This window comes from Styela clava, chromosome 3 (assembly GCF_964204865.1).
Source record: "Styela clava chromosome 3, kaStyClav1.hap1.2, whole genome shotgun sequence".
Lineage (NCBI taxonomy): Eukaryota > Metazoa > Chordata > Ascidiacea > Stolidobranchia > Styelidae > Styela > Styela clava.
Genome location: NC_135252.1, coordinates 9492600 through 9506464, shown reverse-complemented (window position 1 = coordinate 9506464; position 13865 = coordinate 9492600). Strand labels below are relative to the sequence as shown.

General features: G+C 31.6%; 2 protein-coding genes across 3 annotated transcripts in view; one reads left to right on the top strand and one right to left on the bottom strand.

Moving 5' to 3' along the window:
* The window catches only part of LOC120341942 (dynein axonemal heavy chain 7-like), a 56639-nt gene extending 50280 nt beyond the window's left edge, over positions 1-6359 (bottom strand). For both annotated transcript variants that reach the window (XM_078110604.1, XM_039410549.2), the window contains exons 1-9: positions 6244-6359; positions 6005-6162; positions 5426-5608; positions 4674-4801; positions 4201-4344; positions 3183-3378; positions 2582-2701; positions 2033-2216; positions 1303-1482 (exon numbers count right to left, since the gene is read on the bottom strand). In XM_078110604.1, coding sequence (XP_077966730.1) covers positions 1303-1482; positions 2033-2216; positions 2582-2701; positions 3183-3378; positions 4201-4344; positions 4674-4801; positions 5426-5608; positions 6005-6162; positions 6244-6255 — 1305 coding nt within the window. In that variant the 5' untranslated portion in view covers positions 6256-6359. The remainder of the gene's footprint in view (positions 1-1302; positions 1483-2032; positions 2217-2581; positions 2702-3182; positions 3379-4200; positions 4345-4673; positions 4802-5425; positions 5609-6004; positions 6163-6243) is intronic.
* Positions 6360-6903: 544 nt separating this feature from the next.
* On the top strand, positions 6904-13363 carry LOC120341919 (exopolyphosphatase PRUNE1-like). Its single transcript, XM_039410518.2, has 10 exons — positions 6904-7049; positions 7975-8091; positions 8418-8638; positions 9101-9306; positions 10759-10873; positions 11235-11304; positions 11576-11809; positions 12283-12374; positions 12594-12694; positions 12921-13363. The coding sequence occupies exons 1-9, from the start codon at positions 6999-7001 to the stop codon at positions 12655-12657; spliced, it is 1170 nt and encodes a 389-aa protein (XP_039266452.2). The 5' UTR covers positions 6904-6998; the 3' UTR covers positions 12658-12694; positions 12921-13363.
* The last annotated feature ends 502 nt before the right edge of the window (positions 13364-13865 follow it).

Below are 13865 nucleotides of genomic sequence, written 5' to 3'. Positions count from 1 at the left end.
TGAGTGCCAAGATCTTCAGCGAGCCAAGTCAAAAGTGTCATCTTATTCCAAAGTCTGACAGCTACAAGATTTCAGAATAATTTTGATGAGTCAAGATCAGTCTGACCCTAATTTAATTTGAGAGAACCACTCCAAATGTTAGAAATTGGACAGGCTGCGCCAGGACAGATAGATTCTGGCTATTTCAAACTTAACAGAGGCTTGCCAAGTTCTTGTTCATAGCAAATACACAAAACACCTAATCATGAACTTAAAAGAAATGAAGGCATCAAGAGCCTTTGCATACGTCCGATACTTGAATATTATTGCTGCATAATACTCAACATGGATAACTCCATTTTGTTCCGTAGACAAAAGAAAACAATGAACAATAGTTCAGGCACACCTTTGTTCATTTCTCGCCCAAGAAAAACATTTTATGACTACAATACATTTTGCTATTGTGTTGGACCTCACAAGACGTGAGTATTAGAAATATAGTAGTATCCTATTACACGAATGATATAAAATTTCAAAAGTTGCATTGTATTCAGATAAATATAACTTTTAGGAAAGAATAGCGTGTAAATAGAAAGTTTTGCACCGCATTTTTATATTTTGTCTGATCATGCTATTTGATAAAATAATTTAACTGTTGAAATCTTCAAAACAGAAAACATGGAAAAAACTAAACGGAACTCATTTAATGCTGTAACAACTTAAATAATAGTGCGAAGTCATCACATTATCATTTACATCCTACTATATCTATATGCTACTATGACAGAACTAAATATCTCAAAAAAACAGTCAGTGTTCATCTAATTCATACACTCAGAAATATGATTTGACAAATTTCTAATGTATTTAAAAATAAATTAGAAAGATTCATTATTATAGAGGACAATTATTACTTATATTTAATACTTATTATATGAATTATATTCAAGTATACCGAGAGAGAGTGAGAAATATTTATTATTTGTCAACCAGAAAACAAACATTGCAACAAAAAAAAAAATATACAACATACGCAAAGTTTCATTGATATAGACTGGGGGGAGCGATACGATTACAGGTCACCAGAGTCAGCCTCCCCCATATTCACTTTCTTGTATCATATATGAGATTGACGATTATTGTAAGTGAATGATGTGAGAAGGGATAACTGTTGAAGAGTTGTCTAGTTTTCTACAGGATATTTCCTGGTGTGGCCATATAATACAGCAAATAATACATTATCCAATTGCACCATCTAGAAATACATAACATGAATCTGTCGCACAAAAAATTATGTTAAAAATTTAAAACAGACTTTCTTACCCATTCTGAATATAATTTAGTTTCCACTCTTGGTACAATACTAACAGCTTTTATCATAACATCAAATACATTGACGATAACCAACTCAAAATCCGGAAAATCAGGTTCAAATTTGATTGTTGTATCATCCAACACAAGTCGAATGATGAAACCAGAATGCTCATAAGCTCGAATCGATGTCTGAAATAAAGAAATAAGTTCTTTTATTGTGTATATGAGTCTGAAATGCATGTTCTGATATAACAGTTCATTACTATATTTGAATTTTTCAACAATTACACGGTTTCAACAATTAATGTAAAAAAAGAAGAATGGAAATCCAATGATTTTAATTTTGGGGTTTGTATTTTCAATTACCGGTATATTGAATAAAGGGAAAAAAATCACAAAACCACTGTAAATCTGTGACGCTCAATTAGGAAATCACAAATACTTCGAAGCTTTATATACAATTTTACTTTGTGTAATTAGCTCTACAGGTTGCAAGTCTTGATATCACATTAACATTTACATTATTTGACCACAAATTAGATATGGATTAAATTCAAAAAACTGAAATTAAAGTTAGAATTTAGATTTTTTGAACTTTTCATACATAAAATTATTTTAGATGTTGAAGAACAATGGAAAGATAAAATATCTGTTGAGAATTCCACAATATTAACAAAAATAAATAATCATTTCGTGACTATTGACATCATTCCGCTACAGTTTCCATGAAAATACTTACAGGAGGTTGGCAAATCAAGCTGGTGTAGTCATCAATAGAAAGAAGAGCAAGACTTTGTAATTGTTGTGTCATCAATGTTGCTGCACAATTGAAGAATGACTGTAACTTTGCTTCATTGTGATTACTTGGTACTTGCTTTCTTTTATTTCCTTGGTAATAGATGTTCTGTACTTCAGGAAACCATCTGTATAATATTGAAAAAGGTTTAATAATGTATGTATTGGACCTCTTCTTATATATATACTTGTCTAGTCTTTTTTATATTGGGTAATAGGTCCATATTTTGAGCAAAGTTTCAGACAAGAGCACACTCTGTTGGATAGAATGACTGCTCTTGAAAGAATGTAATGCCCCAAGAAAATAAAATAGACTAAGTAAATATAGACAAGTAATGTCAGTACAAAATACCAAATAAGCATGTAATTCATGATTCATAAAGTGTCCAATAACATCTCTTCTTTGTTTCAAAATTTTGAACAGACACAATATATTATATATCGTAATAAAAAGGAATGATAAGAAATACTTATCCAAGAAGCAATTTATTACTTTTTCAAAAGTTTGTCTTTGGCTGCTTCAATATGTCTTAAAACAAGACTTTGAAATGTTTGTAATTCCATTGAATCCTCTTTCTTGTGAAATTCTTCAATATCAATTAACCGAAGTTTCCTATATTTACAAAGCAAACAAAACTTTCATTTTGAGGTAAATAAACACACTAAAAACTATGAAATGTAAATATCCATAAAGCTTCTCATATTTTACGAGTGAACAAATAAAAAATATGTTGCCATAAATCACTGACATAACTTAACAAAACAGTGAAACCTTGTGCACCCTAAATTATTTTGATTGTATGAAAATTCCAAATTGTACTTTAGCACTTCAACAAAAATATAGGGTTGCCGGAAGCAGAATATAGAGTTTAATTTTATTAAAAAAATCAAATGGGGAAAGCATTCCTTATTTTATATGTTGTCATAAATCACTAATATAACTTCCAAACCCAATATAACCTAGAAAAAGAGAGCCTGCATAAATCAATCAAGATGCATGTTACATGGTAAGAATTTTAACTAATCTAGAAATACTAATATATTCAATAAATAAAATTTTCTATTTAAGTCAATCTAAAAAACACTGAACGTACCCAAATGATACATGCCAAAGATCGAGTACAGCCAACATTGTTGGGTTTGTGACATTCAATTTATCTTTAGTAGAATTCGCAGCTGAAACAAATGATCTGTGCCAAGGTTTAGGAACAACCTCTAACTCCTCACGGTGTGGTGGAAGTTCTGGAGCTGCTTCTTCTTTCTCTCTTGGATCTCGAAGTACGAAATCGACTAAAAAAAAATTGTAAAACCAATTAGTATTAGTTGAACAAGGAATTTGAAGAAAGTAAATATATCCTCGCATTTGAGACTAAAAATAATCCTAATCTGAAAGTCAAGTAATTTTAAAATACAGACTTATGCTCTAAATAATATCAATTTGTTATGCAGAAAACACAGGTCACATAATTACTGATAAATTTTACTGAGGCGGTAAATACAGGAATTCCAGTTGGGTTGTTCTTAAATATACAAATAATTCAATTTTAAATTTTCAGCCAAGTATTTCGACATTCCTGCTTACCAGGAAGCATAATGTATATATAAAAAAAATTCTAACAAAAAGCCTTCCGAAATCATTCCATTCAATTTAATCAAGTGGGTATTTACAATACATGCATAAGAGCAAAAAAATAAAGTTTTGTTAAAAATCATTCATATTTTGAATTTTTATTAAAATCAAAAGACCCAAGTTTATATTTCTAAAGACAAATAACATGATATGGTGCAACAATGGCTGTAAAACTATATACAAGGGTAACATAATATTTTTATTTGATTGCTCTTCAATACAATTATTTGAGAAGTCACAAGTGCTTGTTCCGTCTACAAAATGAATCAGCAGTAGGATACTCAAATGTTCACAATGAGTATCTATCGAGTATTGCAAAAATCGAGAGTGTAACATAGCAAACCAGGATTCAAAAAGGTTGCAGGATACTTTAAAATAGTAATTTTCAAGTTCATTATGAAAAATTTCAGATCTTGCAAAAATATTTTAGATGTTGCTCCTCAGTTTAGAATTGTTGTATGAATATACTGAAAGCAACTTACCAATAGCTTTTTTCACTGACAGAAGATAATCTTCTCTCATTTCATCTGATAAAGTTTCAATGGAATCCGATAGATGTTTCAAACGCTTTGGAACCATTTGCATAACATGATCCAACCACATATCCTCCATAGGTGCGACATGTTCTAAGAAAAATATAAAAAAAAAATTCTGCAATAAAATAAACTTGAAAATTTAAATGGTAATAATGAATTACAGAAATTGGAAGCTGGTCACCAAAAAATATGCACTTTTCACTGTTATTAACTCTTTCAAATATTCAGCAAAATCGTTCATTTAATCATACAATAAAAAATGAATATTGATTCTGAGTGGTATATAAACATAACAGTGGTATATAGTGTTTGAATGGGGCAAACATCACGAAAGATAATATGATATAAGCTGCCACCATTATCTGTTTCAACAAGATTATGTTGAATAAAGTGAAATACAAATATATAGCACCATGCACCTGTATCAATGCCATTATGAATGTAATAATAATATCTCAAGATGTCCTTTTCAGCACTTGTCGGAGAACCAGGTCTTTGTGATAAGCTACTTGTGGCACTGGGTGGTCGACTTTTTTCCTCTTTTTGCCTAAAAAGTATGACATTTCTAATTTACCTCTGATTGCATGCTTATGCCTAATGTTAAAAATATAATTAAAAAACATACAAATCTAAACCATGACACAAACTTTTTGAAATTGAATCCAAAAATCAATCTATTTTTATTATCTTCTACCAAATAAAAGTAAAATCATAAAGTTTTGTAATGTTGTTTACCAAGAAAACCTATTTAAATTTTTTATATATTTACATATGTCTTGATATCGAACAATATATAGTAAAAGTAATAAAAATGGAGTGAATGGCTTATATAATTCTTTCTAACATCTTGTCAAACAGCAATATCAAAAATTGTAAGTTAAATCAGGCTAAATTAGTAACATTTTGTACAAATATGAAATTTTTATTTATGGAAATCCAATAACACTAAATGATTTTTATTTCAAGATGGTGTAATGTGCTATTACAGTACATCCATCACGCAAGTAGGCAAAATAGATAAAAAAAAAATGGGACCTCCAGAAGTATGCGCACTAAGATGGCACACAACCTAAACATAGTATGTGTGTACCGGTTGGGATTCAGGTTGTGTGACATCATGGTGCGCATACTTCTGGAGCACCAAAAAATGTCAGTACAATACTTAACCTACATTATAATGTTGACCAATGAACTCCTGAATGCTTCTCGGCTTTTCTTTGGATGTTGGAAAGACGAGGAAGCTCCATTTGTCAGTGAATGACGAGATTTGTCTTCTGACCATGTTTTGCTTCTTTGGTGAGGCTTTTGTCTTTTAGCTGGAACTGACAGCTCACGAGCAAGATCTAATTTGTCCCTAAGGGTGAAACGATCATTAAATATAAAGAAAAAAACAGAAATATGAAAGACAGTAGAGAGCCTCTTTAAATAGGAGTGAAGACAAATATATATTGCATCAATTGTTTATTGATAAGTAATGATAAAAATATAAATTTCTAAAAAGTAAAGATATAAAAATTTTATTTTTTATTTCATTATATTTTGTATATATTCAAGGTAAAAATACTCGTATGAAACACAGAACTCCACTATTGAAAGCATTTGAAATATGGAATACAATATTGCATATTTATAAATTTTGACTGAAGGCAAGTGTTATACTTTTGAATTGAGCATCCACAGAACATGTGTGTGAAACAGCTTATGAAAATCTTCATCATATTAAGATAATATACTAGTAATTTTATAATACCTTCCTAAAGCATCATCTGGTGCACTTCCATTCAGTACAAATGAAGGAGCAGTACTCGACCATAGAGGTTTGTTTCTCTTCTGGGGAAGTTGAGGTAAAAAACTTGATGTCTGTGGTTCCGACAGTTTCACTTTGTTGGACCTCAGCCTTGGAGTTGACTTTTAAAAAACAAAACACATGTATATAATGAGAAAAAAGCATTGAGGTTGAAATATATAATCAAAAATTAAATAACCAACCTGATAGTCCATCTTTCGTTACCTGTTAACTTTATCTAGCGTATAGTATCATCTCATTTGGCTAATTTATAGGAAAAGAATAAAAATTGAAGCAAAATTATTTTTCAAAAAGTTTCAATCAACTCCATACATAGATTTAACCCTATGAAGTAGTTATTCATCATACACAGATAGAGGCATAATTTTAGGCACAGAAAAAGATGAAACTCTGAATATACTTGAAGAAAATATGACCTATTTGAATGTCATTTTTGATGTATTGTTACCGGTATCGGTTTTTCCGCTGTATCTTTCATTAATTTTTAGCAAAACCAAAATATCAGACTATCGAGTCCTAGGGCGTTTGCCAAGGATTTCGTACAAATAACTGAAACCTAACTAAATTTTACCGGGAGACAAAATAAATTACCAGCAGCGACCTGGCGACAAAATTGTCGAGAAGCTTGTGTCGCTTAGCAACTACATGTCGATTCATCCGTGACCGGTGCGTCAAATAAATGAAATAAAAAACACTAAACATTCACAAAATTATTAAATAATTTAATATGAAATAAAAACAAGGAATAATAATGTAAAATTTGTATTGACGAAATATTTAATGCCAATTGCCAAAAATTACAATTTTAATGGAATTGCGGTGTGATCTCTGACCCTTTCGGGTTGAGTGACTGGAGTAGCCAAGTTTGATTGACAGCTTGTGTCTGATTTGTTTATTTTTTGTTTTAGTTTGGTGGGGGTCTGGTCCACTGTCCTCGATGAATTTTGTGGATTTTTTGAGTCGGGCACGTGTAAAAATTTCCGACGTGGTGAGTAAGATGCGGAAAAACTTGTAATTAACCATTTTACTGATTTTTAATAAAATCCTGTACCACTTTTGAAATTGTACCGTACCGGTACATAAGACTGGAATGAAAAAAGATTTTTTGATTACTTGAGCAATCAGGACAGACAAAACGGCTATTCTGATAAGAAAGTGCCAGATCCAGCAAAACCGATTCGGCAATATCATTTGGGAATTTAATGTTCTCGCTGTTTAGTTATAAACGATTGATGGCCTATCCCGCACACTGAGTTTGTGTTATAGGTCTGTAGATACGGTTATCATTCTCTAAGTCTAGAGAACCCCCACCTGACTATGCCATCCAAAAATTATGTTGCTACGACGTCACCATCACGCCATAGAGCTTGCCAAAGTATAATTACAATCGCCCGAAATGGCATCTGCGCCGCCGATAACGCCGGCAATCTGTCTCATATCGTGATCGATGCAACGAGAAAACGAGCGAAATAGCTTGCTCGATTTTGGGTGATCGTCTGCGCGTTTTGAACGACCATCTGCATACTTTGGTGGGTCTTATTACGCCACTGTCTGACTGTGACGTTTTAATGACGTAATTTTTCGGTGACGTAGTCAGGTGGGGGTTAGGAATGGCGTATGCAAAAATTGGTGAGCCAGGCCAACTAGAAGTACATGTGGTACTAAATTCTACCAGACCCTATATTTCCTTGTTTGCCTCAACAAAGAAGTTTAAACCTTCATTTTAACTCTTTCATTTGTTGCTGAAAAACTTAAATGCTATAAAATGTCAAAAATCTCCCTAAAGGCAGAAAGGTGGCCAATCGCAATCAGTATGCTTTAAAATATAGAATACTAAAATTTCACTTTTTTATGATGGTTGACCTGACTTCATGCTAGCTTGGACTTTGATTTTGTCATTTTTTATTCGTCAGGCAAGACGGAGCAGTCTTTTAACAACTACCGAAACACTCAATGTAATATTTGGGAATGAAGCATGTGATCTCGATTCTGCTGTGTCAGCTTTGGTGTATGCTTGGTTTCTTACACGGGTAAAGCACATAAAAGTTATTTTAGCAAGACAATTTGACGATAATAAACTAAAAAAAAACAAGGATTAGGTTGACTTTTGACTGTCACACTATTTATGTTAGCTTTTATTGTTGTAATATCACTACTTAGATTAATTTGGTTAAATTATTTGCATACTGGAGTTCAGCTGGCATCTCTTGAATATTGAAGAAACTTTTGAAGCCTTAAATGAAACACAATTATAAATGCAATGAAGATATATGCATTGTAACTGACCAAACCCTTTGCTTTGTGATACCCATATTTGTTATCATTAATTGTAAACAAGTAATGTTAATATTTCTAGATTCAATCCATCGAAAACAGGAAGAAGATTTATCATATTCCAGTTTTAAACATCCCTCAAAACATGTTTCGACTGAAAACAGAAACCGTTCACTTGCTGAAGAAATTTGAAATATCACAGAATGATTTGATTTTTCAAGATACAGTTGATTTTCATGATCTCTTCTGCAATCATAAACAAAATGTTAAAATCACTCTTCTGGACCATCATGTGTTATCAAGGTTAGGTTTAAATATTTCAAGGTTCTAGGTTTAGTTTTCATTTTATTACGGTTATTGTGAATGCAACTTACTGGTAATCATATCCTATCTGTGTTGATAATATTAACTATCTTGTTCAAAACTGACATTTATTTATGCTATTATCTTCAGTTTTGATTCAATGCAGAACCTACAGTGTCGAGAAAACATGATATTAGCGATACAAAAAAAGCTTTCTCTTGCATTGCAATGAAGGACATTGATCAATAGTTATACACCCAATGTGAAAATGAGTGTTGAAATATTAATTGAACCATTCACATTTTCAATAACATTAGTTTTTGAAAAAGTTCTCACAACAAATGCTTTCTAAAACCTAATATTATATTCTTATTTTCTTATTACAATATTTATCTGAGATCATATTTTTGATTTATGACCTTTATATTTTTCAAAAAATTCTATGTTATTCAATTTTGGCAGATCAGATGAATATTTGTATCCAATGGTTTCTGAAGTTATAGATCACAGGACTCAGGCAAGAGAATATGACTCTGATATTAAAGTTGAAATAGCAACAGTCGGATCTTGCACTACCTTGATTGCTGAAAGAATCATCAAGGCAATTGATAGGGAAGAACTTATGCTCAGTGAAAAAGAACTGAAAGAAATTACTTTATTAGTGACAGGTATTCTTTTGTTTTAAATTTATTATGTACTTAGTATTGGATATTGTACTGAGGCTTGGTGGTGTTGCACATGTTACTTAGTGTTAGGAATATGTTTGCCTCCAGGGAATGGATATGTGCAAGAGGATTGCTGGATTAACCGGCTATCTAATCCCATACTCAACATATTCTGGTAAGTGAACGGGGGGCCGTGGTATGCTATATGATTATGGTGTCTTATTGGCTTTCTTCTTACCTGGGATAAATGTCTAAATCCTATCCTACTGTGTTCAAACTAGGGATATCCCAAGAGAATATAATGTTGAATATATTCGAAACTGTCCTATTCAATTTATTAAATTTTTGATTTTTTCCTCCTGCAATATTGTCACTTTTAGATTCTTGGTCAATTCTTTAGAACAGTGTTTCCCAATCCGAGTCCGGGTCTTAAAGGAATCTGCAGAGGCGTTTTAATGAGTCCTCAATGAACAATATCGTTTTAGAAACATTATGCAGTCATATAGTTCATGTAGGTCACTAAGCTTTCTTGCAACTTACAGCATATAAAATAGCTCTTAAATATTATTTAGTATCTATCGCGGATTTTATTGTCAGCCTGGCGTCGTTGATGATAATATTGTTCAGTTTGAGTTTGCGTTAATATTCAATTGATAAAATGTCATTACATTTGAGTGCGGTCAGAGTCATGCGCCTATAAGCCGACCCCTTAGTTTGGAAACTTTTTTTAGTTTTAAACTTAGTGGTGTTTCTCACACGTTTGGACAAGGATTTTTTTTTTCTAAGAGATATCAATAGTGGCTCAGATACGCGGGACACGTTGCAATTAACGCACCTTGAGTTCGCAAAGATTCTCGCTGGTGAGAAAATAGTCTACGACTACGAAATGTCAATAAAATTCATGCATAGTTTATTATGTTTAGCTTCAAATGACTAAAAAGTAAGCTAAAATACATATTTTAAGAGACTCATATTGAAAATTACTGCCAAACTCCGGATTCGTAAAGAGAAAAGATCCTTTGACCACTTAAAACTAAAAAATATTTCAAAATATATTTGTACACACACATAATATTTGTTGTCAGAAAAGATTGCGGAATCGGCTTTATAATATTGGTTTATTGATATGAAATATTAGAGCGAAAAAATTTAAAAGTTGATAGTTTAAAAAATAATAAAGTTTGATAACGTTAAGATGGATTTATCAAATATCATAGAATTTTTAATATCACTTGATACATCCAATCTTCTCATGTTTTGTACTGCGGATAGATATGAGGTATTTGACAATTGTAATTAGTGGGTGTAAAGAATTTGGGACACGCTGGTCTAAACTCTATTTTGAAGAATCTAGCAATTCTACATTGACAGCAAATGTTATTGCATTTGTAGTCATGTCTATCCCGCTGAATTTGTTGTGTGGAATTTGTGCTAAATTTAATTTAATACTTTCAGGTCCAATCTTGCTAGATACTGTTAACCTACAAGAATCTGCTGGGAAAGTTACTGAGCGTGACTTGAATGTCATCGGGACATTCTGGAAAAACAACAGCAATGAGCAACTGGCACAGTATGTGTTATTGAATAACTTCCTTTATACAAATACTATGCACTTTGAACATATAGTACCTATTAAATGTACTGTAGTACATATTGTGTGTCAACTAGTAACAACAGAATAGTGAAATGTCAGTGGGAACTCAGCATTTTATATTTCAGTCAATTTAGTTGTTTACTTTTGGAAATATGACCTAAGGACAGTTAAGGTTGTTCTATGAGTCATTTAGATTTTTCAATTCCCAATTTGAATTGCATCACTGCAATACTTTATAAACTGAAACATCAGCATAATTAATATTTGTAATCTAACTTTTAGAATAAATGACACTTGGTCACTGATCGTTACTTATGCTCAATATTTAATTTTGTAGAATTTTTATTGAGTTGAGTGAAGCCAAGTATTCTGCAGATGGCCTAACAGTCGAGGATTTGATGCTGAAGGTAAATGTTTTTCATATTCACAACAACATTTTTTGAGTTATCAATAGACAACTTCCTAATTCAGAATTAAGTGGTAATTTTTTTTCATTGTATTTCATTTTATTATGTTTTAAAAATTTTGAGTTAGATTTTTTTCTTTGCATCGTGTATTATTTAGTTTGATATTTTGTTTGAGTTCGAAAAATCATTTTGATAATTGCTTTCAGTTTTATAATCATCTGAATTACGGTACATTATTTTACTTACGTGATATGACAATATATATTTTTAGGATGCAAAATTTATTGAGAACAAAGATTGTACAATAAAATTGTTCCTCAGTACAATACACGACAAAATGGAAAATTTTCTTCATCGTGATGATGCAGTATCATGCATTCCAATTTTAGTGTCTGCAAGAAATTGTCACTTATGGCTTGCCTTGGCACCACTTAAAAATGATGAATCTGAAAAACCTTTCAAACCATTGTTACTCTTCTCTGAAAATCATGATTTGACGGCGAAGGTACCGATTTCTGAATGGTGTTTAATTTGGATGCTCATAACAAGCTGATACTAAATTAGAATTTTTTGTTTTCAACAGTTGTAATATCGGATTAGTGTCAAGCTCAGTTTTAAATGCAAACAATCAAAAACTAGCATTTGTTGATAATGCAACCAACAACATGGATAGATAGTTTGTCGAAAGATGTTAAGATGTTGACTATATGCTGAGAAGACATTTTGAATGAAAAATAAAATATGTTTCAGGGTGTAAACAATGCTGACAAAGCACTCTTTATAAGATGCTTCCATATTTATTTCGAAGGCACAAGAAAGCCAATAAATAACTCTTGTGATCCCCCTGCCTGTGATTATGCCCAATAGGATACAAACCTGTAGACCCACGTATAATCATTTGCAAATTGCAGTTAGTTTCTAATGCATAAAACAATTGATAATTTTGCAATTCCAATTTTTTTTTTCTACTTTTTACAGGTGAAACAAGCGCTGATTTCATCTGAAACCCCTTGTCTACAAATCATAGTAGAAGATAGTAATGGAATCTCTGAGGAATTCACGAAGCTAAGGTATAGTTATATTTATATTGATGACTTGAACGCTCAACTTTGCATTTATTATACAAATACTTAATGTTGCTATAGACAGAAAATTTCATTGCCGCTGAACTGCTGTAATTTGAAGCAGTAACAACTACTACATATCTTTACTAAAATCGTAAAGTTTTATCCACCACTCTTTGGAGGAATTAACCATTTAGATTTTATTTTCTAATTTTTTATTTTCAGAATGTACAACATTAAAGCCTCTAGAAAACAAATTCTTCCAGTGGTACAACAGGCCATTGATTAATTAATGCTAAGATATATCTTTGTTATCTTATACTCAGGTAAATAATTTTTCTACACAACAAACTTGCTTTAGTGATTTTGTGCATGGTAGAATATTTATCATCTGCAAATGCCAGAAATGGTACCTATTAAGTTGTGTAAAGAGAATTTTATTCTTTGCTCATGCTATTTATGACCACTTATGTAGCCTTGTGGTTTCTGTCACGGCTCTTTGAATAGATAACAAACTGGCTTAAGATAACAGAGACCTATTGTATCTTATAGAACCAAGAACGCATTCGTTACAGTGCAGTTACTGAGATTACAGAAGAGAGGCAGAGATCAGGTGCAATGTACGTTTTAATTCACCATGAGTTACAAAACTATAGAAAATGCATGTATAATTGAACTATAAATTGCCTCAACTAATGATCATTTGTATGTTGTTTATTAATTTGATATTTGTCACTGCCAAACCCGTTGATAATATAGTTATTGTTTTTATGCAATTATTAGTATGTTATTGTCGTTAGTGGAAGGGCATTTTCATATTTGGTTTTACTTTGTTTCAATTTAGTAAATCCCCTTTTTTTATATCCACTGCCATAATCTTATCAGATTGCTTTAATACCATGACCTCACGTTTGCCATAATTGAATGAACAAAATGTTTTGATATATTACCATCAAATAAGAGAGAATGTTTGATAATAAACACTGAAACGATCACCGCATAGTTTATTCTTGTGACTTCATTCATGAAAGAGAAAGTATTAAAAATACCATATAGTATTAAAACTAAAGAATTAGTGGAAGGTAGGTGGAAATGCTTTTCTTCATTAGTTATAGTCCAGATTGAATTCAACATGAATAACAGAAGATAAAGTCAAGTAAATTTTGATGAAACTAGTAAAGCACAATTGTGTTAGTTTTTCAGATATATGGGCCATTAACATTCCATCTGGTATGCACAGTTAGTTACTGTGACAAAGTTGAAGCGAAAGGATAGTGTAAAATGAACTGATTTTGATTTGGTATTCAACTATAGACTTATATCGCGGAACATCTATATTTATTTGTCATTCTTTCATATTCTGGTTAATAATTAACTGTGTTTCGATTTATATTTACCCATTATATATATGTTGTCGAGTGTGTGCATGGTACAATATATGCTCTTACTGTGGGTGTATGATTATGAAGCAGCTTAAATTATTACTGGTTCAGGTTC

Bases quoted from the DNA above. Each gene is read 5' to 3' on its own strand.
- LOC120341919 (XM_039410518.2), top strand. From the start codon at position 6,999: ATGAATTTTGTGGATTTTTTGAGTCGGGCACGTGTAAAAATTTCCGAC. The intron at 7,050-7,974 runs GTGAGTAAGATG...TTTATTCGTCAG, and splicing joins GTGTAAAAATTTCCGACGTG to GCAAGACGGAGCAGTCTTTT. The intron at 8,092-8,417 runs GTAAAGCACATA...TAATATTTCTAG, and splicing joins ATGCTTGGTTTCTTACACGG to ATTCAATCCATCGAAAACAG.